The following is a 26980-nucleotide window of genomic DNA, read 5'->3' on the forward strand; positions in this document are numbered from 1 at the left end:
AGTCCAATATACAGAGGACGATCCGGTTATAACTTTGGGACTTTCCCACTGCAATTGAGACAGGTGAAAACCCCCGGACCGGACAGGTAAGTCACTACGGCAGTGTCACACTACATCAGATAATCTGCTGTAATAGCAATTAGTACAGTCACACCCACTCATTTGCATGAATGCGCGCACTACGTCTCCCCATGTACCTCAGTGATGTTCCCTTGGCACTCTTTATATTCAGATCTTCTGCACCCATTCTGACCTTTTCCCCGAGAAGGAATAATGTACATTAATAGCTTAACTTCTAGCAAGGTTGTTAAAGGTTATTCACAACTCCCTTTCTTTCTATGCAAGGCGAGTCTGCTGACCGCATTAAACCACAATAAATGGGATTCCTGAAATGTTATAGCATGACCTTAAATAATAGATGATTCTATGATTAATATCTATTAGTACGTCTGTGTTTGCTGCTCTGATCGCTGATTCGTGTCCTTGGACCAGAAGGACGGAATCTCAGGGATGTTGGTTTTGCACCCAGCAGAGAACCGCAATGCACTTGGCAGGTAAGAGAAAAGCAATTGTTCCACAATCTACAGGGGGGGGGGGGGGGGGGGGGGGTTTGAGCCGGGATGATTGCGGGTTAATGGGTCACCCGACAACCTCCGAGCGGCCCATCCACTGATGTTTAAGCAGAATGTGATGGAGCCTAAAATTGGTCCATTTTGAAAATCTCAAGATTTGCTCAAAAGAGATCTTGTAATGGAAATAAGAAAAGAACTAGCAACATATGCACAGAATTACGTGTTATTATATAATGATACAAATTCAATTGTTATGTTCTCTCAATTTAAATCAGTGTATATATACTCATACTGATACACTATCCATTGCCTAGTGTAACTGGACTCAGACCGGGTGTGTTATATGGTCCCGACAGTCATTAGCCCGACGTCGTGATCCCGACTGGCTGGACTCAGACAGCGGGGCGAGCGCAACAAAGCCCCTTGCCGGCTTGCTGCGCTCGCCACGCTGCGGGCACGGTGGCTCGCTATGCTCACCACCTATTCTATTCTCCCTCTATGGGGGTCGTGGACACCTACGAGGGAGAATAGCCGGTGGCCGTCGGGACCCTGAGTGTCTGGGTTTTGACTGTCAGGATCCCAATGTTGGGGTAATGACAGTTGGGATCCCGACTGTTGGGAATCTGTCCGGCACCCCTCAGACCACCTAGGCAGGGTTACAGTGGTCTGCAGGGATACAGGGGAATCCCCATGTCCCCCTTCCCTCTTTTAAGTATCAGGTCCGGGATTGTGCATGTGAGTTATACATTATACATGTTACCTTTTAAAGGTTTGTTTGTCGTCGTCGTCCCCCCCCCCCCCCCACAAACCTTTTCTTATACTTAGCTAGCCCCCTGCTGTCCACTGCGGCCATCAGACTCCTCTACAGCGGCATAGCACCGTTACCGTCACTGGTGCACTTGTGCAATGCATCCTTGAGAACGGGGATGCCGCTGAAGAGGAATCCAAAGGCCGCCATGGATGCCAGGGGACAGGGTTGGAGGACCATCGGGGCATCCATGGCGGCCTTTGGAAATGAAAAAAAAATCATTATCCCAAAATCCGCAATAATCCCTTTGCGGTCCCGAGCATTTCGGATAAGGGATACTCAACCTGTACTGCACAGGACTCTGGTGTATTCTCTACAGTGCATTGCTGTTATTAATGTGATATATTATGTGATATATTATTATGCATAGACTAGTAGTATTTCTTGTATATATTTATAAAGGGGCAGAGTACATTCTCTCTCTAATAACTACTGCACACAGGGGGGGGGGGGGGGGGGTTCCTGAGTACCCAAAACCCATCCTGACAGAACAGAGAAAGCCAGCATGATATTACAAGTCCTGCCACTATGATGAGATTATATAACCGGACACTGGCATGCATTAAAAGGGAAATGGATCAAGGGGATGCCAATGTTATAGTGCCTTTGGTGAGACCACACTTGGAACACTGTTCAGTTCTGGGCACGGCACCTTAAAAAGGACATACTGTAAATGAGTTGGAACAGGTACAGAGAAGGGCAACTAAGCTGGTAAAAGGTCTTAAATCACTAGAATACGAAGATAGGTTAACGAGGCTGAATATGTGATCACTGGAGAAACGGAGGCTGAGAGGTGATATGATTAGTATGTTCACATACAGGATTGGGAATTATATGGAACTGGGAGATGATTGGTCAGTAACAGGCCAATACTTAGGACACGCGGTCATGTACTGAGGCTCGAGGAAAGGAGATTCCTACTGAATTAAGAAGAGGATTCTTCACCATTATAGCAGTAACATTCTGGATCTCATTGCCGGTGGGGTGGTTACATTTGATACATTTTTGGCCACTAAGGGAATCCTATAGATATGACTTACTCAAGTCAGATAGGTTGAACTCGATGGACTAACGTCTTTTTTAAAACTTAATTACTAAATTACTACAGATGGATCAGATCTCATTTGAGCTGCTCCTGGTGACTCGATCGCCAATCACTGCTCCCGCCAGTGTTTGGCGATCATGTATGTGTACAAGACGCCCCATTCTGACGGAGCCCTCAGCCCGTCTTCCCTTCTCCCTGCTTGTTCACAGCAGCAGCCTACCCCCCTCTCCCTGCCCGTCTCCCTGAAGTAAAGATGGGCAGGGAGCCTGCCGATCAACGCTTCCTGTTTTGCTGACTTGGATGCGTGAGCGAGCCCACCAGCCTGCACATGCAATCTGGCGATCCCGCAGGCTGGCTGTCAGCAGCTCCATCTGTATTTTACATTACAATAATGGTATATTAGCTCTGGTCCCCCTCGACCAACCTGCGATTCACAGCATTATGGGGAGTGGGGGTGGGGCTTAGTAATACCATACAATTTTTGGGAAACAGCCCAACCACCCCATCCCAGAGAAGTCTTGCATTTGTCCCTGGCCAAACCGGTCCACGTTTCCAGACTACCTAGCTCATGCACAGTTGCAGGCAGTACTAACCACATTACCCAGACCACCTAGCTGGTGCACAGCATACTTGCCTACTTTTATCTTCACCTTTCCGGGAGAAGCCCGGAGAGGCAACACATCAGGGGGGCGGGAGCAAGGCTGACATCACTTGGCCCCGCCCCCCATGACGAAAACCTCCGTGATTCGCCGGCCGAGAGGGAGGGGGCGTGGCTTAAATGCCGCGAAATGACGCGAAATGCCGCGATCGCGTCATTTAAGCCCCGCCCCCTCCCCGCGTACCAGCGATTTCATGTAATTTTAACCAGCGGGCAAGGATGGAGCGGGGCAAATCCCAGAATGCGGGAGACTTGCCCCCCTTCCCGGGGGGCCGGGAGAAGGACCCGATTTCCGGGAGGCTCCCGGCCATTCCGGGAGGGTAGGCAAGCCTGGTGCACAGGTGCAGTCATTACTAACTGGCACATTACCCAGACCACCTAGCTGGTGCACAGACAGGTGCAGTTGTTACTAACTGTCACATTTCCTAGACCCCTAGCTGGTGCACAGGTGCACTCATTACCAACTGTTACATTTCCCAGACCACTTAGTTGGTAAACAGGTGTAGTCTTTACTAACTGTCGCGTTACAAGACTCCCTAGCTGGTGCACATGTGTAGTCATTACTAACTGTCACATTACAAGACTCCCTAGATGGTGCACAGGTGTAGTCATTACTGTCACATTACAAGACTCCCTAGCTGGTGCACAGGTGTAGTCTTTACTAACTGTCACATTACAAGACTCCCTAGCTGGTGTACAGGTGCACTCATTACCAACTCTCACATTTCCCAGACCACTTAGTTGGTGCACAGGTGTAGTCATTACTAACTGTCACATTCCCCCAGACTACTTAGTTGGTGCACAGTTGTAGTCATTACTGTCACATTCCCCCCAGACTACTTAGTAAGTGCACAGGTGTAGTCATTACTAACTGTCACGTTACAAGACTCCCTAGCTGGTGTACAGGTGCAGTCATTACTAATGGTCATATTTAAAAAAAAAAAAAAAAAAGTGCTCCATTCATTCCTCACCGACACACTGTGCATGTCCACAGGTGGCCTGGAAAACACAAACTGTTGTTAGATCTCGAGGACTGGTTTGGCCAATGCAGGTCCATGCTATGAATCCGCTAATGTCAGCAAGTAGGGCTGCCACCCAGCAATAAAAAGAGACGCCCTCCTTGCGGCATCGCAAACTCATTACCAATTGCATACCCATTTACTGCCTAAACGATAGAAACATCAAGGCGAAGGGCAGCCTAATGACTACACAGACTGGGCACAGCAGTAGCGCACCAGCCGCCATGTTTTTGCATGCACGAGCTCGCAGTGGCCGGCAAATACACGACCCCCACAGTGGCCACGTCACATCTGCGTGTTTTTGCAACCGCTCCCCATAAACTCTCCATTAACGCCTCCAAACAGTCACTTCCTGCCAATCACTTTCCCAAAATCAGAGAGATCGCAGCAACATTCTGGAGTTGGTGCATTGCGACAGCAGCACACGCGCAGTCTAGCGCTAATTGCTCAGTTGCATGTACATCGGCTACAGCGTTCAAACATGAATCAGGCCCTTTATAAATAGTTTGTCCTCCTAAAACTTTTTTTTTTTTTTTTTCTTTTAGTTGGAACCATTAATAATGAATGAAGACATCTATTCACATGCAAATTGCCTGCACTGATGACCCAGCAAATGCCCATCAAATCAGGTGTCCTCCTTAATGGGAGAATTATGAAAGTATTGCTTTTTGTGGGTGGAAATGAATCCATCATCTTTCGGGAATATTTAAATTTTATTGCCAGAGAAGGGAGTAAATGACAGAGGAGAGAAGTGCGACCATTAAGAACAGACCCATCATAATTCTATACGGGGACGCAGGACAGCGATGTACGGAGGCGCAGACGCCAATTACCTGATGCAACAAATAAACAAATCCCAAAATATACGTTACCCGTCTCTTATTGTCATTTTGCACAATCTCATTGTCATTTTGAAAGGAAAGGTCTATTAGATTATTTTGGGGAATAAAACTTAAATCCATCAAAAACTGTTTTCACCTCTGTCATCAGCGCGACTTGCCTGCAGTATTTAACCTGGGTCACTAAATGCAATTACAGTGACAAAGATCGTCAGGTTTCAGATTGAATGTCTTCTCGGTATCTAACATCAGATGTGTAGACAGCTCCGAGCTTTGTCAGCTTTATATAATTGCCTTCAAAATAGCGCTGAAATGTGAGATTCATTTGCATTTTTTTTTTTTTTTTTTTTACAAAAACAAGTGTTGAGTTGTGTTAGCCGGATAGGTGGGAACAGATTGGGAAGAATTGCGTAAGCTGGCGAGCAGGGCCCTCCTACCTCTATTATGGTTTGTTAGTACCGAGTTTGTTTTATCACTGTTTCCTATTATAAAGTGCAAAGAAATTTGTTGCGCTACATAAGACACTAAATAAATAATAGAGAAATTATATTATTTGTGCTGAATGCGGAAATATAACATACAAAGTTATAGAGCTCCCTGAGTCAGTGGCAGAAATGATGCTGAAATAAATATTATGCATTATATATATGACTAGTTCCATAACCGTAATGCCAGCGCTGGCCGCTCTGAGTCCCCAAGATGAGCAACCCTTGCTTGCTTCATTGGGCACCATCTAGTGGATGCTGGCAAGCGCAACACATGAATTCCCCCCAAAGAGGGGAGGAGCAGTGTTAGCCTATTATATAGGATTCTGTCGTAAATGCAGTAGCAGCCGCAACCATTGTGGCAGCCGCTTTTGAAAATGTATAGTATGCCGCAGCAAATAGGCTCCACCTTATGGCTTTTGCGGTATGTTGCCACAAACACAGAGGCAGCATTCGATCATTTGCGAAAATGTCGGGCATCAAAGTAGCCCTCAGGTTATGCAGGATAGTGCCAGGAAATCTACATCAAAGTATGTAGTACATGGGCGTCAGCATGCCTGTGAAATGCGGCAATGTGAGTGCGGTATTCAGGGGCCTCTCATTAGGCCACACCCCATAATTACATCACTGGGGACTTCCTGGGATGCCACACCCCTTTCCATGAGGGCACACCCTATAACTCTGAGAAGATTGCTATTGGCAGAATGAGGGTCACTGAACCAATGTCACTACTGCTCTAGCATAGTACAGATCCTGGGTTTGACGACAACATTGAATCAGGCACTTAGGGAAGTTACCCTAAAAGATAGCCTAATGACGGGCGCCAACTAAGCATATCTCCCAAATTTATCATAAAAAACAATGTGCAACACATTTGGTTTTGCTATATAATATATTACATTCGATCTGTTTGCTACGTTGTATTTGTAGCCGTTAAACTGGTAACTATAATAAACACAGCGGAAAAAGTAACAGATTTAGGCCCAGATGTATCAAGCTTCAAAAAGTGATACATTGGAGAGTGATAAACAACCAGCCAATCAGCTCCTAACTCTCATTTTTCAAACCCAGCCTTTATCATGGCAGTTAGGCACTGATTGGCTGGTTGTTCACCAGTCTCCACTTTATCACTTTTTGTTGAAGTTCGATACATCTGGCCCTTATTCTGGTTGACTCTCAAGGCTGCAAAGTTCGCAGCCTTGTGTGTCCCCCAGGCGCCGCCCACACGGCCGACCCCACCTCGCGCACTGCTGCGAATGGAGGATTTGCATAATCAGCCATTCGCAGCCTTCGGTGTGGGGGGAGGAATCATTCAATGCGCACACAGATCAGGTGTCTCTGATCTATGGTGTCTCTGATCTGCGAGCGCCCTGTGCGGGAAGTGGGCCGGTAGCTGACATCTACTGACGTCAGCTGGCCGCACCCACGTCACTGCATCACCATGAAATGCAGGGTGTTCCCTTGGGCTGTGCACCCCGCTAATGCCCCATGCCCCCCCCCCGCCCACAACGCATAGACGCAAAACATCGGTCCTCCGTATGAATGCACAGGGGAACGATTTGATTAGACTCACCCCCCATATGTATTAATACTCATGACAGGGCCGTAACTGGGGGGGGGGCTGGGGGGTCAAGCGCACCGGGCGCTGGAGGGGGGGGGCGCAATACTGTCACTGTGTGTCTCCTTCACTACAGCCCGTACCCCAATTCATCTGTCCGCCTTCCCCCCTTATCAGCGGCGAGCCGCGGGTCGTCCGCAGCCCACCGCACAGCCCAGCATTGTGACCTTCCGCCTGATGATCAGCGGCGAGCCATGGGTCATCCGCAGCCCACCGCACAGCCCAGCATTGTGACCTTCTCCCTGATGATCAGCGGCGAGCCGCGGGTCATCCGCAGCCCACCGCTTAGCCCAGCATTGTGACCTTCCCCCCTCATCAGCGGCGAGCCGCGGGTCGTCCGCAGCCCACCGCACAGCCCAGCATTGTGACCTTCCGCCTGATGATCAGCGGCGAGCCGCGGGTCATCCGCAGCCCACCGCACAGCCCAGCATTGTGACCTTCCCCCCTCAACAGCGGCGAGCCGCGGGTCATCCGCAGCCCACCGCACAGTTCAGCCCAGCCCAGTGACCTTAACAATATCAGCGCCTTCTGCCCGCTGGGATGTTTAACTGGCAGTGCAGTGGGCAGCACGAACACTGGGAGCCCCCACAGCAGGACCTCATTGCACTCGATGTGACTTAATGATGTCACACCTAGGGAGCCAGAGGAAGGGGGCTGAGTAGCAAGCGCCGCCATCCTGAGCATGTATGGGTAAGCCTGAAGGAATTGTAATACATCATAGAGAGGGGAAGGGGAACCCGGGCGTCTATCTGAGCAGGCTGTAGCCTGTGAAACAGTGACAGGCTGCTGCTGAGATCGTGCTGAGTGTGTGTGTGCAGGTTCACGCAGCAAGGCTACAGTGTTTCACCTTTTTACAGTGTTTCAACGTGCCAGCTTCTCCAACCCCTGGGCAACGAGCACAAAATGCTTCCCTTCCCCCGGCAACGGCCATAAAATGCCCCTGCCCCTTGTGGCGATCCCCCTGCACCAACCAGCATGTAACCCCTGGCATCAAGCATGTAACCCCTGGCATCAAGCATGTGACCCCTGGCATCAAGCATGTGACCCCTGGCATCAAGCATGTAGGTAAGCAGCACTTATGTGCTATAATATATACTGGGCATTACGGTGTGTGTTATAATGTGTGCTGGGCATTATGGTTTGTGTTGTAATGTGCTCTGGGGGGGGGTGGTCACTACTATGTGACCACCCCCCCCCCCCCCCCCCCCCCAAAAAAAAAAAAAAATGCCCTAAATTTTCGGCGCGCACTGTCCCTGTTTTCAGGTTCTTATAGTTTCTAGTATATATGTATCTTGATGCGAGTGGACCAATTGAGGGATAATTTATAAATATATATTTCATTTCAGATACAGTATATATATATATATATATATATATATATATATATATATATATATATATATATATATATATACCAAATGCCAAATGTGTGCCTGCTTCTAAAAAAATATAAATATATATATATTTTTTTTCCTTTGGGGGTGGGGGGTAGGGAACACTAAATGAATGTCTTGCCCCGGGCACCAGAAACCCTAGTTTCGGCCCTGCTCATGACTGGAAAAATAATTTTAAAAATAAACTTTCAGGCCAATGTTTTTCCATACAGACAGAAATATGTTCCCCAATCAGTGAGGTGGCAGACCTTCACTCTCTGGCTGCAGGCAGATAGGGAATGCTGCACTCTGATTGGTGGGTAGCTCCAGACATCCACCAATCTGCATTGTGACTGCAGACTGGGTGGCATATACAGAACGCTGCACTTTGATTGGTGTATAACTCCCCCCCCGGGAGATATTCTGATTGTGTGTAATTCACATTCAGAGCACCCGGACAAACCAGTCTGCCTCTGCTTGAGGGCACCTAGGGTCATGCAGGTACATTAAAATGGCCCTGCCTCTCCCACCAGGGTTTCCATCAGGATTTTGGGGGCCTGGCACTCATTTCCGCTGCTGGCCCCCCCTCCTCACTTGACTTACTGTAACCCGGCTCCTACTCCCCCATCTCCTCTTCAGCTGAACTGCAGCCCAGAGGTCCTGGAGCGCAGGCTTGTTCAACTCAGGATGCCGGTGGCCAATTAAAATGCATCACCGGCTGGTGAGCCAATCAGAGCTTGTGTACTGGCAGCCTCTCTGATTGGCTCAAAAGTCGATGCAGCATTTAAATTGGGTTGAATAAGCCTGAGCTCCGGGACCTGCCTTATTCAGCGCACTGAGCGCAGAGCAGCGGAGGCAGTTGGGGAGGTTTGCGGTGGGCAAAATGAGCTGCCCGGGCCCCTACAGTGGCCAGGGCCCGAGACAGCTGTACCCACAGAACCCTCCTATTGGCTGCCCTGTCTCTCACCTTTGTAGACCATGTGTGACATCAAACCCATTTCTCTGTCAAACAGCATCCAACTCATTATTTATTTTATTCTAATTTGCAAAGACGGGATAATGTTTTTTGGGGGATTTTATTTATATTTTATAGACCTGATACTTTCATTTTGACATCTGCAGGTTGCATGGGGATTTTTTGTTTAAAAAATTCATGTTTATTTAAAATCCCAAACCATTCCCATTCTGCTGCGACGTATACTCTCCGATTGCTGCTCACGGTTTAGAGACGACCCAACTCAAGGAGCCGGTTGACCCTAAAAGTTAAAGACCTGGCGGAGGACTCAACCACCGTCAATATATTCCTCACGGTGAGTAACATGAATTAACCTTTGCTTAGAAAGTATTTCTTTTCTTCAGATGAACCAAATGCCTCTTCTAGCCCGAAATCTCCTTCTACGTGTCATCTTCCAAGGTGACATGAAGCCGGGCATGTCATTCAACTAAACTAAGCTCCGCCAACACTAGAACTACCATTAAAGGAGGTTTGAAAAGGCAACGTCAGCCTTGACAGTGATGGGAATGCCTGTGACATCTTCACTTGAAAGCCAAACAAGTAATAGTGTAGGCAGATCGAGATCTCTGAAACCGATAACAAGCGTAAGGAACTCATCGAGGGAGAACTTTTTACTGCTGTCACCGTGGATAATTGTGACCTTGCATGGACATATGTTTGGAAGAGTCATCTTCATATGCTAATCTAGATCTTTCCTAATACTCTTCCTCCCCTAAACCAGGCTCATAAAACATCATTTATTTAATAGCATTCGCTTCATTCCTCCGAAGCTTCCCTGCGCGGACAGGAGACAGGAGAGTATTAGGACATCACAATGACTATTTTATTGCCGGCGCTCTATGGAAGTTACAGGAAATTAACCATCAATTTGATAATAAAGTGGACACAGCTTGCGAGAGATAGGAATTGACATAATGATGGGCAGGTCAGTTATTAATTTGGTACAAGTGCACTTCAAGGACAAACCTGACCTTCAGCTTTTTCTAATAACCTCCGTAAAAATCAATGATGTAGCAAGTTCTAAAAGATTCAGCTGAATGGCTCAGTGTGTAATCAGTAAGGGGTGGATTGGTACACGCTGTGTAAGGGAATGGTTCAACATTTTATTCTTTAAAGAAGAAAAATAGTAGTTATGATTATTACATAATGTAATGATCATTGCATTGGAATGGAGGCACTAAAACCTAGGTTGTGTGAAACATACAATGTGACAGCAGATAAGAACCATTCGGCCCATCTAGTCTGCCCCTTTTGTAAACATATTGATACCCTTAAACCCTATTTAATCCTTATTTATTTGTAAGGATGTCCTTATGTCAATCCCAAGCATGTTTATATTACTCTGTCTTAGCCTCTACCACCTCTGATGGGAGGCTATTCCACGTGTCCACTACCCTTTCTGTGAAGTCATTTTTCATGAGATTTCACCTGGACCTCCCTCCAGTGTCAATGCATGTCCTCGTGTTCTAATACTTCTCTTCATTTGAAAAATGTTTCCCTCCTGCAGCTTGGTAAAACCCCGAATACAGTATATTATAAAGTTTCTATAATTTTCCCCATTTTCCCCTTCTCTGCTCCAAACTATACATATTGAGATTTGTCAGTCTTTCTGGCAAAGTTCGGTGATGAAGGCCATACACCATTTTAGTTGTCCTACTTTGTACCGTCTCTAATTTATTTATATCTTTCTGAAGATATGACCTCCAGAAGTGGGCACAGTATCTAGATGAGGTTGTACCAGTGACCTATACAGAACTGGGCACAGTATCTAGATGAGGCCGCACCAGTGACCTATACAGAACTGGGCACAGTACCTAGATGAGGCCGCACCAGTGACCTATACAGAACTGGGCACAGTATCTAGATGAGGCCGTACCAGTGACCTATACAGAACTGGGCACAGTATCTAGATGAGGCCGCACCAGTGACCTATACAGAACTGGGCACAGTATCTAGATGAGGCCGCACCAGTGACCTATACAGAACTGGGCACAGTATCTAGATGAGGCCGCACCAGTGACCTATACAGAACTGAGCACAGTATCTAGATGAGGCCGCACCAGTGACCTATACAGAACTGGGCACAGTATCTAGATGAGGCCGCACCAGTGACCTATACAGAACTGGGCACAGTATCTAGATGAGGCCGCACCAGTGACCTATACAGAACTGCGCACAGTATCTAGATGAGGCCGCACCAGTGACCTATACAGAACTGGACACAGTATCTAGATGAGGCCGCACCAGTGACCTATACAGAACTGGGCACAGTATCTAGATGAGGCCGCACCAGTGACCTATACAGAACTGGGCACAGTATCTAGATGAGGCCGCACCAGTGACCTATACAGAACTGGGCACAGTAATCTAGACGAGGCGGCACCAGTGACCTATACAGAACTGGGCACAGTAGCTAGATGAGGCCGTACTAGTGACCTATACAGAACTGGGCACAGTATATAGACGAGGCCGCACCAGTGACCTATACAGAACTGGGCACAGTATATAGATGAGGCCGCACCAGTGACCTATACAGAACTGGGCACAGTATCTAGATGAGGCCGCACCAGTGACCTATACAGAACTGGGCACAGTATCTAGATGAGGCCGCACCAGTGACCTATACAGAACTGGGCACAGTAATCTAGAGGAGGCCGCACCAGTGACCTATACAGAACAGGGCACAGTATCTAGATGAGGCTGCACCAGTGACCTATACAGAACTGGGCACAGTATCTAGATGAGGCCGCACCAGTGACCTATACAGAACTGGGCACAGTATCTAGATGAGGCCGCACCAGTGACCTATACAGAACTGGGCACAGTATCTAGACGAGGCCGCACCAGTGACCTATACAGAACTGGGCACAGTAATCTAGACGAGGCGGCACCAGTGACCTATACAGAACTGGGCACAGTAGCTAGACGAGGCCGCACCAGTGACCTATACAGAACTGGGCACAGTATCTAGATGAGGCTGCACCAGTGACCTATACAGAACTGGGCACAGTAATCTAGACGAGGCGGCACCAGTGACCTATACAGAACTGGGCACAGTAGCTAGATGAGGCCGCACCAGTGACCTATACAGAACCGGGCACAGTATCTAGATGAGGCTGCACCAGTAACCTATACAGAACCGGGCACAGTATCTAGATGAGGCCGCACCAGTGACCTATACAGAACTGGGCACAGTATCTAGATGAGGCCGCACCAGTGACCTATACAGAACTGGGCACAGTATCTAGATGAGGCCGCACCAGTAACCTATACAGAACTGGACACAGTATCTAGATGAGGCCGTACCAATGACCTAAACAGAACTGGACACAGTATTCTAGATAAGGTTGTGGCTGTGGCCAGTAGGTTGTACAACCCCCATTCATGTAAACGGGAGCACCACCCGTTTACACTGCCCTCTACCCAGGTGCTAGCCATGTTTGATCCCAAGTCAGGACCTGGGTAGAAGTCCCGTGTAAAGGGACACGACATGACCCATTTACACCACCGCTGACCCAGTTGTGACCAGCCGATGACCCGGGTTTTTACGGCGGTGTTAAAGGGATATAAATCTCGGTGTAAAAGGGATATAAATTGCTACGGTGCAGCAATATCGGCACTTTCCACGTTAAATCTCTTCCAATGCCCAAAATCAAGAAAAAAAGCATGCAGGTGTTTGTTTATTGTTTGTTTTCATGTACGTTACATTTTTCACACAATTATTATTCACCTCTATAACACTCCTAACACATGCAGTAGCTGCTGTTATATATAACACGTATGTAACACTTCACCTGCTCCACTAGCATTATGCCTTGCATTGGTTTGGCTGGGCTGCTTATGGGGTGTCCCACACCCTATACTTGAACCCTTAGAATGTTTTGGACTTACCTGATAAGGTTACCTGGACATGATGGGTAAGGGAAATCCTGGCCAAGATTATGCCAAAAAAATAAATGTATTGCATAATGCATGAAAATTCTAGTTAGTAAAGTTTGATTTTTTTTATTTTTGTGCGTGGCAATTTAAATCTCAGCAAGGCGGGATTAAAGTGTGTGGGGGGTCCCGGACAACCAAACTGTGGGGGCCACCATCACCAAAAAAGCAAATCACACTTCACATAATGTTCCCGTAACCCTTTCAGTGCCAACATCTCTGTGAGCAATGTGCAAAATATCTGCTAGAAATTCCAGTGTCGCTCACATTTGTTATATAAACTCAAAGAAAATATTTTGTGCAAAAAAAGATGATATTTCCTATATATCTATTTTGACAAATTCACTGCAAATTAGGTTAGAGGTTTCCTTGGTAATGGTGGATTTGTATGGTACGGTGTGATTGTGAGTTTAAGCAATGATTATGTGACTCACCCGAGACTTTCTCTCTCCCTGTTAAGAAAACAGCTGTCATGTAAGAATGAGAAACGAGTACGAGAAGCCAGTTTTTGAGATGTTACACTTTATGGTTTGTATCCAGGGATGTGAGACTAGCATGTCACTGTAGAATTCTCTAATTCTTTTGAATCCTCTCCATCTGAAGCCATTTCCTCTGTGATCTCTGACTAAACTGCGCAGTGCGGAGAGATGCAAAACTCTTCCCCCTGCCAGTATTCAAAGTCAACACAGCGTGTCCATATCTGTCACATATCTGATCCAAACTCATCCTAACAGACGGAATTAAAATAAAAACCTTTGCCATGTTATCACCGCCCTACAAAATGTCACCTCTAAGGATTTCGCAATATTTTCTTGTTTAACTCGATGAGCGTCAACATAGAGAACTCGGATTTTCTGTTTTTACTAGATGCTTCGTTTTCCATGTGGTCTGTTAGATTGGAGGAGGGGCTAAGTTAGTTTATTGGCAAATCAGGGGCTGAGCATAGGTGAAAACGAGGCGGGGCTTATTATACACTATTTTTCTATTCTTTAATAGCGATAGTTACGGAGGAATCACTTGAGCAATTTAATCGTCTCCCAACAGGCAAAATTGGATTTGGTAAATAGGGCCTTAATACATGTGTAAAACTGCTGTAAAAAGACAGGAGGATTCAGAGCCTTATAATTCATGCAAGGGATACATCAGAATTTCAGTGCATTCAAAACTCAGGATAGACCACAATTCCAAATAAACCACCATGATATGGCCTAGCTTAACTTGCGAGGGACCTGGGACGGGATGACAGGGACATTGCCCGGAGCACTGTCGTCTGCAAGGTCTCAGCTGCAGTCATTCCACCCCCTCAGTCTCTGTGTCATTTTGTCTCATCAAGTCCATGCAGCTACTCAGCTGTTGCTGACGTGTACTATGGCTCCGCCTCTTCTCCTGGACTATCCATGCTGCACCTGCTCGATCCCACCCATTGGTCTAGTTTGGTCCTGGCTCCGCCTCCTCTCCTGGACTGTCTGGGCAGCACCTGTTCCATCCCACCCATTGGTCAGGTCTGGTTCTGGCTCCGCCTCCTCTCCCTGACTGTCTGGGCAGCGCCTGTTCCATCCCACCCATTGGTCAGGTCTGGTTCTGGCTCTGCCTCCTTTCCTGGATTAGTCTGTTGCCCGCCTCTCCTATGCTCTACAAAGGACAGAGCAGAAACAAGGGGTTCATGGTTCTTAACCCTTTGAGTGCCAACGTTGCTGTGAGATCCTCAAAATATCTGCCAAAAATGCCAGCGTCGCTCACATCTTTTGGTATAAACACAAACACAGCCAAGTCAATAAATCGAAGTTAAGTTAAATATAGTACCCAAAAAAGGCCAGTCGCTGTGAGCGGCTCTGGCATTTTTTGGATGATATTTTGAGGATCTCTCAAAGAAAGGTTGGCACTGAAAAGGTTAATGCTTCTCCACTAGATGCCCCAGAAATTGACCTTGCCCAGGACAACCTGGGGAAGGTCACCACCAAATCTAAAGCCTTGTACACACGGGGCAACCAAACTTGTCTGACTGAGCGACGAATTGGCAAAGCCCCAACCGGCGATACCAGCTGCAGGACATACACGTCGAGTGTTCCGTGCTCCTTTTCTAAGTGATCTATTCAGATCATTCAGAAAGGGGCTAAAATCGCCACGTGTGTATGCCCCTTTGCTCTGTCTAAAGTGACAAACTGCAGTGCCACATCTCTTACCCAGGGGAAAAATGACCTTCTCAACCCACATTAAAATCAGGCGCAAGGTGCTTTTAGATCTTTTACATTTTTGGAACATCCCTGAAGACGGGCCTTTATCTGTGTATCCTTTCTCTTTGAATAAGAAATAGAGGATCATTGTCAATGCTTTGTGTGTTACCTGGCAGGAACCTGGACTGTAAGGTTTAAAGAAAAGGCCAACATCAAACCATCACAACAACAGTTCTAGAGCTAATTAAAAATAATACAGGAATGAAATAACAAGAACATTGATTCCTGGGAAGGTCTGACTCAGCGAAACGCGGCCGCTGTCACCCGATCACCTATTGGGAATTTTCACAGTTCAATAACTCTGTAAATCAGCAGGCTGCAATAATTACGAACAGCTCGTACATATTATTCACATTACTAAATGGGCCCTTTGTTATATAGTAGGTAAGCAGGGGGGCCGGAATCAATTAAAACTTCGTAGCAAACATCTAACAATGAATTGACTTGTCGCGCGACCAGTGTAAAACTTATCACTCGTAACTTTGGGGACTTACTCTTGGTCCTCCAGTGACTGTGAACTGCTATGGCCTGGATAATGTTGACATTACCCAAACAACCTTGACTAATTGTTGTTAAAGATTCAGCAGGTAATTATAGTTTGATCTCCAACTAATGACTGTGAGACTTACACTGCACAACTCTATAATACTATTGCAAAAGAATTACCATAATTAATACTTAAGGGATAAGAATATAAACTCCACTCAAAGCAGCATTTCCATATAGATGTATTTTCATGTTATTCTGCAAATAAGTGTCTCTTTTTCAAAATCTCTCTGGAGCTTTGACAAAAGAGGCTGCTAGACATAGGCATGTTTAAGTTGCTACAAAGACACCAGCTAAGAAAGGTAATGTGATATCAGGGAAGGAAGGTGCCACAATGCAGGCATGCCATAGAAGAACAATACCCCCCCCCCTCCCTACAGATATAGACATGCTCGGAAGCGTGGTCCAAAGCCTCTCTGCTCATTACATCATGTGACTGTGGTTGCCATGGTAATCACATGACACTGCCAAATTATAAATCATTAATAGCAGCCAGAAGAAACAAACTAAGGTAAAATGTTAAACAGCAAGATTTTGATATTTTCCTGTTTTACGTAATGTAATCAGAATATTAAACACTGCAAACACTCCAGTGTTAAAAAACAAACTGCTGTAGCATTTCATTGGAGCATAATAATTAAAGAAACAAACAAGCACCTTATTTATTTGAGGTCTCAAATAAGGATACCCACCAAAGTACCATCTGATGGAACGGGACAAAACTACTTCAAAATATTACTGTTTTCAGAGCGTTAATCATGGTTGACTAATGAGTAGAGACTGTCAGTGGCAACTTCCATGTCCGCAGAACTTTACAACACACCGGTCAGTAATTACCAAGTCAAAGACAGCATAAGGTTACAGAAGGTACGTTCTTGTACTAATGGAAAAATAAATACAGTAGCACGCGACCTTTTTCTTTATGTTTTGTGCGACCTGAAAGAAAATTAGAGGCAAACAACATCTCTTTGTAAGGAGAAGGCCACCTATTCTATCCTCTCCTCTCCGCCAAAAGGCCACTGAGCAAGATCAATCCCAATCTGAGACATCAAGACAAAGGAAATCAACTGCAGCCTGCTTCAAACTTCCAACCCTTTGTCATTTCCCCACAAATGTTCTAGATGATAAACTTTTATCTAACCCATTGCAGAATGCAGATTTCTCAGATATTGGCTGCAGCTACCAGGGCGGAACATCGGCTCTTATAAACTAGATCTATTCCTCATTTAAAGTATGTTTAGTGTGGGCATCCCGAACGTTGGCCTTCTGGTGCCATCGCTTTACGGCACGTGGCAGACTCAACGCAGTGCTGTTTACTCAACCGTGCCGTTGGCCGCCATTACTTATTATAAATATGACAGTTAATCCCAGATAGAGATGATGAAAGTACATAAGCAGCTTCTTTGACTCGCTCACCTTCCTGCAGGTGATGTCGTTTAGAATGTTGACGAGGCTCGCGGACTGAGAGATGGAGATTACTGTCGGCTTGACAGTATAAGTAATGATGTGAATGCACATGGGTGCACATCTGCCAGAAGATCAGTTTATGGCTACCAAGCCTCATTTATTCCCCACACTTGTCTCTTATTCCACTTTATATCTCCCATCCTTGCTTTTATTAGCTCTTTAATGCAAAAACACAGGCGCGCTGGAAATGACATCTGACTCCCTATATACTAATCTTATGCGTAAGACACTGAATACTTCTTGCGGGGCACGGGCAACTCCATACAGAACATCTATACATTAAAGCTGTCGGTCCGTAGATGTGTAAGATTAAATTGCCATTCTAATTGGTTGTTTTGTTTCAGAGTTACGGTATGCTGCAAAGTCTCCACCAGCCAATCACAATGCATTGCCACTGAGCTTTTTTGAAAATCTGACAGTTGGTGAACGATCCCTGTGCATTTTATGATTGATCTGGAACATATGACCTGCTGGGTGGTCTGGAAACTGTGACAGTTATTTGCAGGCACCCAGCATTCTTTTGCCTAATTACATAATCTGGCTTCTTTTAAAAGTTATGCAGATATTGCATTGCCTTGGGGGTAGATAATGAGTATTGAAGCGGTTTCTTATGGGGGTAATTTAGTTAGGCTCTTAAAGCAAAATCTTTCTCTAATGGACAAAACCATGTGCACTGCTGGTGGGGCGGATGTAATGTGCAGAGAGAGTTAGGTTTGGGTGGGTTATATTTTTTCTGTGCAGGGTAAATACTGGCTGCTTTATTTTTACACTGCAATTTAGATATCAGTTTGAACATACAGTATCCCACCTAAATCTGCATGTTACATCTGCCCCCCTGCATTGCAGCATGGTTTTGCCCATTAGAGAAAGGTTTTGGTATTGAGATCCGTACTGAATTACCCTTATGTACAATATATTGAGAAAATAAGTTGGCCGGGAGCAACTGGGGAGCAGGGGTGACGGGACCAGTCATGGAGGTGGGGGAAGAAGGGTGGGGACACCTATTCCCTGCTCTCTCCATTTCTTCAGGAATGAAGATGCAAAATGCCATGTTATAGGTCTGCTTAAAATCACGTTATGTTTGTCAAATTAAAGATAAAAAATTGGAAAGATGCCCCACACAGCCCCCATCATATCCAAGGGGGCCTGAAGGAATGTGTGATGAAAAAGGGCAGAGACGTCTGGGATTTCTCGGCACTTTTCATTCCATGCTGGAGAAGAGAGATACAGTATTGTGATTTATTAAATGGGCCCTTATAATTCTGTGGGACCATATGAACCGTGTAACTGTAACGTACCTACGATGTTTGTGTTCTGGGATACAAATGAGGTTATCAGGCCCCAGCTGTGCTGTGTATAACTGGGGCTATTTGCCTGTGCTGAATGGAATTTGTAGTGTATTGTATCAAAATTGGGCTACTACCATGCTGCTCAATTGGTTTTAGAAATGAAATCCTGAGATAGAATTTCCTAAATTCAGGATCCATTGTTGTGGCTAATTGATATATTCCCCTTTAATTGATATTGAAGGTTAATTTCAAAAGAATGGATGTAACCCTCTTATACAATGTTTGTGAAAAATATCTGGATTGCTTCAAATGTAAAATGCACATAAAAGAGAGCATGTCACCACAATTGTATCTACCTCTGGTGAATAAAAATATAAAGTGTGAACAAACCTCGGCATTGTGGTCTGCTGTAAATAACAATAATAAAGGTGTCCATACACTAGTAAAGGTGGCCATACATCAGAAAGATATTGTACCCAATCATACAATCTCAACTGATTGTAAGATGGATTGTATGCAGATTGTGTGCACATCTTATGTACATAATCATACAATCAATCAGCAGATGGATTGTATGACTGATTGTAAGATGGATTGTAAGATGGATTGTATGCAGATTGTGTGCACATCTTGTGTACACAATCATGCAGTAGATGGATTGTATGATTGATTGTATGATCGATTGTATGATCGATTGTGTGTAGGTTGTGTGTCCAAAAACCACCAAGGACTGCCGGGGATTTCAAGGGAAATTGTACACAATCATGAGCGCAATCGATCTTAAGATCAATCTTTCTGATGTATGGCCAGCTTAAGATTTATCTTCAGATCTGGCTGGTTGGAACAAAACAAGGTCATGGATGAGTGACAGTTTGTCAGTTTTCCCGCATTTCCAAGCAAATGGTCAACTGTCATTTGCTCTCATCCATAACCATGTGTTTGTTCCAACCAGACAGATCTGAAGATAAATCTGCATGTGTATGGCCACCTACATAAAACGGATGTAACATAGAAATTTCTGAAATAAAATACATGTCTGATTTCTTTGTATCTACAACAGATAATTTATTCCATACGTTTTATCATTCTTATCACCTTGCCCATTATTTAATGGAATGCATGTGTAAAGGACATAAACCATGTCCACTTTTGTAGGAATTACCCTGTATTTTAATCAATGGGATCATTGTTATTTTTGTCATATTTGCTCAAATTATTTGATTTTAGGATTTGAAAGCAACAAATGAAGAAGTTTTCAAAAAAAAAAAAAGACAATGTGGGGGAGGCTTATAGTGGGTAAACATGGTTAGATGAGGAATTTGGTTCAATTTCGATTTTATTTCTACTATTGTATATACAGTAGTCTTGTGCCTGGCAAGACTATTTTACTTTTTGATTTCCACTTAACGTGAACGGGATCGAAACTGCATCAATAATGGAAAAACCATTCAATGTCCATTCAATATCCATAATAAAATAAAGCATCAGCAAAATCAAATAGAAACATAGCGGAAATCTCACCATGTATACCCTCTATTAGAATGGCTTCTGTCGGGTCAGTACGACAATATTGCTACACATCCCATGGTTAGTACTAAATATACCACTAGTTTAACTAGCGGTTAGGCATACAGTAACCTTTGTTTCACATATTAGTTTTCCTTCTAATTTTATACCCTGCCTCATTTGTAGGCAAGCTTCATATCCAACAGAGCTGGCGCACTCTATAAGTGTCCTGTACCCTTCAAACTATAACTAAAATTCTATAATTAATCACTCAGCAAACTGCTACCTGGATTTAATTGAGAGTGTTAAGTCCTCCCCCTCCCTCCGGTTTTGATGTTCTCCGATTCCCAACCTTTTAAATCAAATACCCAGTTAATGATTATAGAGCTGTTTCTTATATCTGTGATACATGATAGCAGTCACAGTGGGTCATGAAAAAGGTTGACATTTCTGAAAGCTACGTAGTGCGGTGTTCAGCCATTATATTTCCCCACCTCCGTGTACACTAATTAGATTAAAAGGTATAAGATCAATCAAACTGTACGGCCTCAGAAAGATTAATGGCTTTTGAACTGACTGTACTATTAGTGCTCAGACAGAATTATAATAACTAAATGTAACATTATATATATATATATATATATATATATATATATATATATATATATATATATATATATATATATATATATATATATATATAGATGCTGTGGTAGGCGGCACTCTACGGAGTGCTGCCTACATGCAATTTGCTATATATATATATATATATATATATATATATATATATATATATATATATATATATATATATATATATATATATATATATATATATACACACACACACATGCACACATACATACATACATACATACATACATACATACATATATTAGGTGTATGCGTGTAGAGGGAGGGAGGGACAAAAAGTAGATTGATTAATTAATTAAGCAGTCATATTTCAGAGATTAAGGGGTATATTCAATCCTCCCGCAGCCATTCCCGACAGGGGGAGATGGCTTCGAGGCCCTATTCAATGCTGTCTTTCCCGACATCATTGAACAATGCTGTCTTCACAAGCAGTCAGGCTCATTCTGCCGAGAACGGCCGGGAATTGACGAGCTCCCGGACGCAGCTTGCCGATTTCCGGGCGCTTCTCGCAACCAGGCCCCATTTCAACCCATGGCAGGCGGGACAGTGAAACCTCGGTCGAGCAGAACAAAAAAAACGGGACAAGGCCACGGCTGTGGGGCCAGCCTGACAGTCGTGGCCCAACACTGAATACCCCCCTTAGTATCTACATTGCAAAGTTCCTGTATAAAATTCTCACATCATAAAACAGACTTTGATAATGTGTTGGCAATTAAAGAACAGTAAAAAGAAAAAAAATATATTCAAATTGACTTATTTACAACGAAGATAAAAGTTTTTTTTTTTCCAGATTAAAGGTTTTTTCTTTAAAAAATAAAATATATATATAAAATTAGTAACTTAAATTATACTTATTACACACAGCATTCACTCAAACCCCGGTTGGTCCATTCTGGTGAATTATACACACCTGTAACCGTATATAACTCCCATTTGGAAACCTGCTACATTTCTAAGTATTAAATAGAGTTATGAAAATAAATTGGTATTCTATATAATATGTAGGTAATACAATCTCATAATATTATAATTAGCACAAGATTGCCTTCAAATGCCACATTATTAATATGACTGTATTTCATTTGCCTGAAACCGCTAAATAAATTCATATATAAAACAGCATAATGAGTTCAAAGGCAATAGGAATATAGTACAGTAGGCTTGGAGATATATTTACTAGATTCTTCTTAAAAAGCAAAGAGGTGATGTTGTCCACAGGGCAGTCGAGAGGAATGCTGGGCCTGGTAAAATTTGGGGGCATGGCCTAAGTGTGGGGTGTGGACACCTCCTGCACTTAGGCCACACCCCCAAAATGTTTATAGGAGGGTGAAAGAAAACTCTAAAAACTGTAATCTCAGCAGCAGCAGACAACGAAAGGCATCACGCTGTCAGTGAGACACTCATGCTGAGCCTGCTGTCAGCACAGCACATGCTGTAGAAGTGTGTGCTGCTGTTGCTACCCGGGAGGGACGGAGGGGGCATGGAGGGGTTGGACCAGGGCCCCTGCGGGGGTCCCTCCAGCAAGCCTGGGCCCGGGTAATTAGTACCCGCTCCCCCCCTCTCGGCTGCCCTGGTTGTCCATATCAACCAATCTGATTTTGTCAATGGTTTTTCTATTGCATCCTAGAAAATGATAGACAGTTGCTCTGGGCAACATTACATTTTATCATTTATATAAAGTAAATTTACCACGAAGTATAAAAAGGGTATTTACGCTACATGCTCCCAGCCAGCTCAGAACCAGAACATTGTCCTCTAATGCTGTAAAATAATAAAAACAAATGGATAAAGAATTGACCCAAAGTGTTACCATACAATGACAATTCCCAGACTTTGAATTTCCGTGATGGAGGCTGGCTTATTTGTATACAGTGCCTTGGTTATAAGTATGAAAATATGCAGCTTATTACTTCTTTACTCGCACTTCTTTCACATCGCACCTCGGACCCGGTTTATTGCCAGCTTGTGAAGTATGGACGGGGGTCAAGGTGCAGTGTGAAAGTACCAAAGCTTATAACCCGGGTCGACCAACTTGCCACTTCGACCCGGGTTATGGGAAGGGTTAAACTTGGGTCGCCCTCTGTATAAGTGGTGACCCAGGTCTAATGTGAAAGCACCAGACCCGGGTCAGACCTTGTTTGCAATGTGAAAGGGGTATCAGAAAGCTGCAGATAAATTGCAAGGTCTGAGCCTGGTGTAAACATCCAAAAGCTCAATTTTCTTTAAATCCATACTGTTCATAATATGTTTATCGAGTAATAATCAACAAAATATAATATAAACAAGTCTAAAGGTCCCCATACACTACGGCGACTTCTCCAAAGGGAGATACCCCCTTGAGCTGCCAGGGACCTTCCTGGGTGGCAAGAACGAAAGCGATATTTACATGCAAAATATCCCATTCAAACCCGGCCAAGCCTGCCCAGCTCAGAAGCAATCCAGGAGATTGTGCAGCTGGTGCGATTCGCAGGAACTGGTGCAATGGGCACGGGACCACGCATGGCATCGGACCTGCTGTCATTCAACTGCAATCTGGGCTCTTTTCCTGCGATTGATCGCCGCAAATGCAGGAAAAGAGCCCAAATTGCAGTTGAATTGCATAGTGTGTATGGGGGGCCTTAACACTAATTAAACATTAAGTATTAAATAAGCAAATTATATACGGTCTAAAAAAGCAGGGGACAATCAATTGCAAGGTTGCAGGATTCTTCACAATTACAATGAATTCTGTTCCGTAATGTAGTTAATAGGAAAACGAGCAGAAGATATTAATTCCACTGCTATAAGGAATTACTGTATGTTACAAAACATGTTTTTTTTTATTGCCTTATTTTTTTATTGACTGACAAAGTGCAGACGCATCTACTTACGCTGGTAACATTCAGCACAATTCCGCAATGATAAGATTAGACGTTTACTAAACATCCTCCTGTCTTGCATGGGAATAATCCCAATGTCAACTCTATCAAATCTACGACTTGCTCTTATTTGCCCTAAATCCATATTTCTGTATATTCAATGTTCAATTTTTATCACCTTGACAACACTACAATGCATCAACACAGAGGGAGATGAGACCCCCCCCCCCCCCCATCCTAATATTTCTTGCAAAAACATTTTTTAGGGGGTAGAGTGGGGGGTAGAGGTTGCAATCAACAAAAAAGGCATTTCCAACAATCTATAAGGAAAGGAACTCTTCTAGCATCTTAAGGGCTCATTAAGTTAAGGAACATGTCAAGACGCGGCGACCACCTTGAAAGTCCGCTCACGTTGGATTAATAAAACACTCTGATTAATACGGGCCCCGATCTTAACGACTGCACAGTAATGTTGTATGCGGTTGCCAGGACTGTAGTCATTTGTGCAAAGTGATGGTATTTATTATAAGTGTACAGTACATGACGGGATTGCAACAGTTGAAAAGTATTAATGACACAATATTGCCAGGCTAATCTTCACCATACATTTTCATTATTCCGTCCGGAACACAATGATTGATTGATCAGGTAAGAGCCAAGAACGCGGCTTAAGTGATGATATTTACAACAGAGCGTGACTGACTGCAGAGCTTCAATACACATATACAGTAACATCTGACGGATACATGCACCATTATATGGTACATTTAACCACCCCGCTGCTATAGCAACCAGAAATACTGTACCCAGCTTATAAAATCGACTAACAAATTATTTCTTGGTTCATTTCGTCATATTGATCTATGACGATTTCCGTCAACATATTTTATTTGCCTCTGAATAATGTTATATAATATTGCAAGATCTCAAATCCACATTTCAAGATATACAAGTATTTAAGGTCTTGGGCCAGATATAATGAAGTCTGAGTTCAGATGGCATGAGGCACAGTCGGACTTCACTACATCCGCCCCATGTGTGAATTCAGTGGCCTGTATGAAACTACTCAACTCATCTCTTAAAGGCACATCCACAAAGCAATGTCTACCTCTACCCTATCTGGGCCCAAATTGCACAGGCTGATCCACTAAGGGATTCAGTCACCCGGAGAGTTCTAACATTTGGGGCTGGATGTATTGCGGTGCGAGTCCGGTGGCCATTCTGGTTGCCAGATGAACTCAGAAGTTTTCTTTCTTAAAGGGGCAGTTATTTAAAAGGCATGGTGTTGACTTGTAAATGATTGCACCTTTAAAAAAAAACCTCCAAGGTCGTCAGTCATCCCCCGCGTCCTCCAGCCTCGCCCCCCAATACATCTGACCCTTGCTTTTTAAAAGGAAAAAAGTCAGCATTTGTGTTTTTAATTATTATTATTTTTTTTTAAAGAGGATTAATGTTACTCACTTGATTCCGGGTCTGAGTTACCATCGCCCTCCGTTCTGCTATTGGTAGATGTTTGCTCATAGTATTCTTCTTGGGCAAACCCCAGAGGCAGAGGGTGCGACGCATTTGTGATGCCAGTGGGTTCATGATCTCCTAGTCCACTATCGCTGCAACTTTCCTGGGAGCCATCTGGCAGGTGGAACGTGACACGGCGTTGGGTCTGCAGAGAGAGGAGAGAATGACACGGTTTCAGCCATGATGTGAGTAATTGCTTAATGCAGCCAATTTGGAAAACGTATTATTTCAGCTATCTGGAGAGGACACATTAACATTATCTTCAGCCGCGCACAATCTCAGGCTGTTATGAGCTGGCAGCGCGCAGATTGACACAATTTCACCTGACCGCCGAGCCTTTTTCTGTTATCACAACTGCAGAACCCGGTGGAATAAAGGAAAAGAGCTTTATACCCTGCATAATATCAGCAAACATTGGTCACTGCAAGTTTGGTATAGTCTGAAAAGAATATCAGTATCAAAAGTTATATTCTGTAGTGTTCATTCTAGCACCCGCCATCTTTGAAAACCCATGCAGTTCCTGTTCCCTGCCTGGGGTGTCGCTGTCTGCTATGGTGTTTCTAGCACAGGTCTGGTTTGCATATCAGTGTTAATATACAGACCACACTGTGCTAGAAGCACTACAGCAGACAGCGACACCCCAGGCAAGGAAGAGGAACTGCATGGGTTTTCAAAGATAGCGGGTGCTAGAATGAACACTATATTCTGTTGACACATTTTCTAATGCATTAAGTACTGACAATTATCATTGGTAATTTATATGTAACGTCATCAATTTACTAAAGCTCTAACGGCACAACTTTCCCCAATTGTACTCATTATAGTTGTGAAGGATTCTGAAAGTACAGTTTAAAAGAATTAATTATTCATAAAGTCGTCAAAACAAAATGCCAGAGATGTTCGCCGCAGTGCTTAGAGAGTGTCACTTATATTTTTTAAGTTGCTTTTTGATTTGTGGAATAAATTCAGTTATTATTACAGTGATCTGTTTTAGATCATCAATGTTTGTGCATTATACACTGACACTATCTCAGCTACAATTTGCGGACATCATTGGTGGAGATATTCAAGTATTGCTTTTGGTCAGTGGCAGTTGCAGATAGCGGGTGATGATAATATAAAAGCACTCGGGATTGGCTGTTGAAAATCAATTAAGCGCTGTATACAGTATCTTGTGATGGAGACACAAGTTAAGAGTGTTGGTTTTATATAGCCATTATTTGGGTCGTCCCTGGTACCTATTAGAGTTGAGCGCAGACCCTTGTATTTTTAGTTACAGTTTTGGCTATAAATGGACATCGGATTTTGGATCTGGATTTCTTAGAAATTGATAAAAAAGCTAAACGCATGTTATTTGGACCGGTTTGGCTTCAACCATATTATAACCATTAATAATAGTATGTGTAATACCCCTTTCACACTGCACTTCAAAATGGTATATTGCCGTTTTTTTTTCCATTTTAAAACGTTTAAGGCTGCAGTGTGAAAGTGCCAGAGTTAATTTACCGGTTAAAGATAACCGGTATTTCAACACGTTTAAAAA

General features: G+C 44.1%; 1 protein-coding gene across 6 annotated transcripts in view; it reads right to left on the reverse strand.

The window, feature by feature from the left end:
• The window catches only part of PCDH11X (protocadherin 11 X-linked), a 1005792-nt gene that overhangs the window by 205389 nt on the left and 773423 nt on the right, over positions 1-26980 (reverse strand). For 5 of the 6 annotated variants that reach the window (XM_083160344.1, XM_083160340.1, XM_083160341.1 and 2 more), the window contains exon 5: positions 25384-25582. The exons of the other annotated variant lie outside the window; for it this stretch is intronic. In XM_083160344.1, coding sequence (XP_083016470.1) covers positions 25384-25582 — 199 coding nt within the window. The remainder of the gene's footprint in view (positions 1-25383; positions 25583-26980) is intronic. 6 annotated transcript variants of the gene reach the window in all.

Source organism: Crinia signifera, chromosome 9 (assembly GCF_055691185.1).
Source record: "Crinia signifera chromosome 9, ASM5569118v1, whole genome shotgun sequence".
In the NCBI taxonomy this organism is placed as follows: Eukaryota; Metazoa; Chordata; class Amphibia; order Anura; family Myobatrachidae; genus Crinia; species Crinia signifera.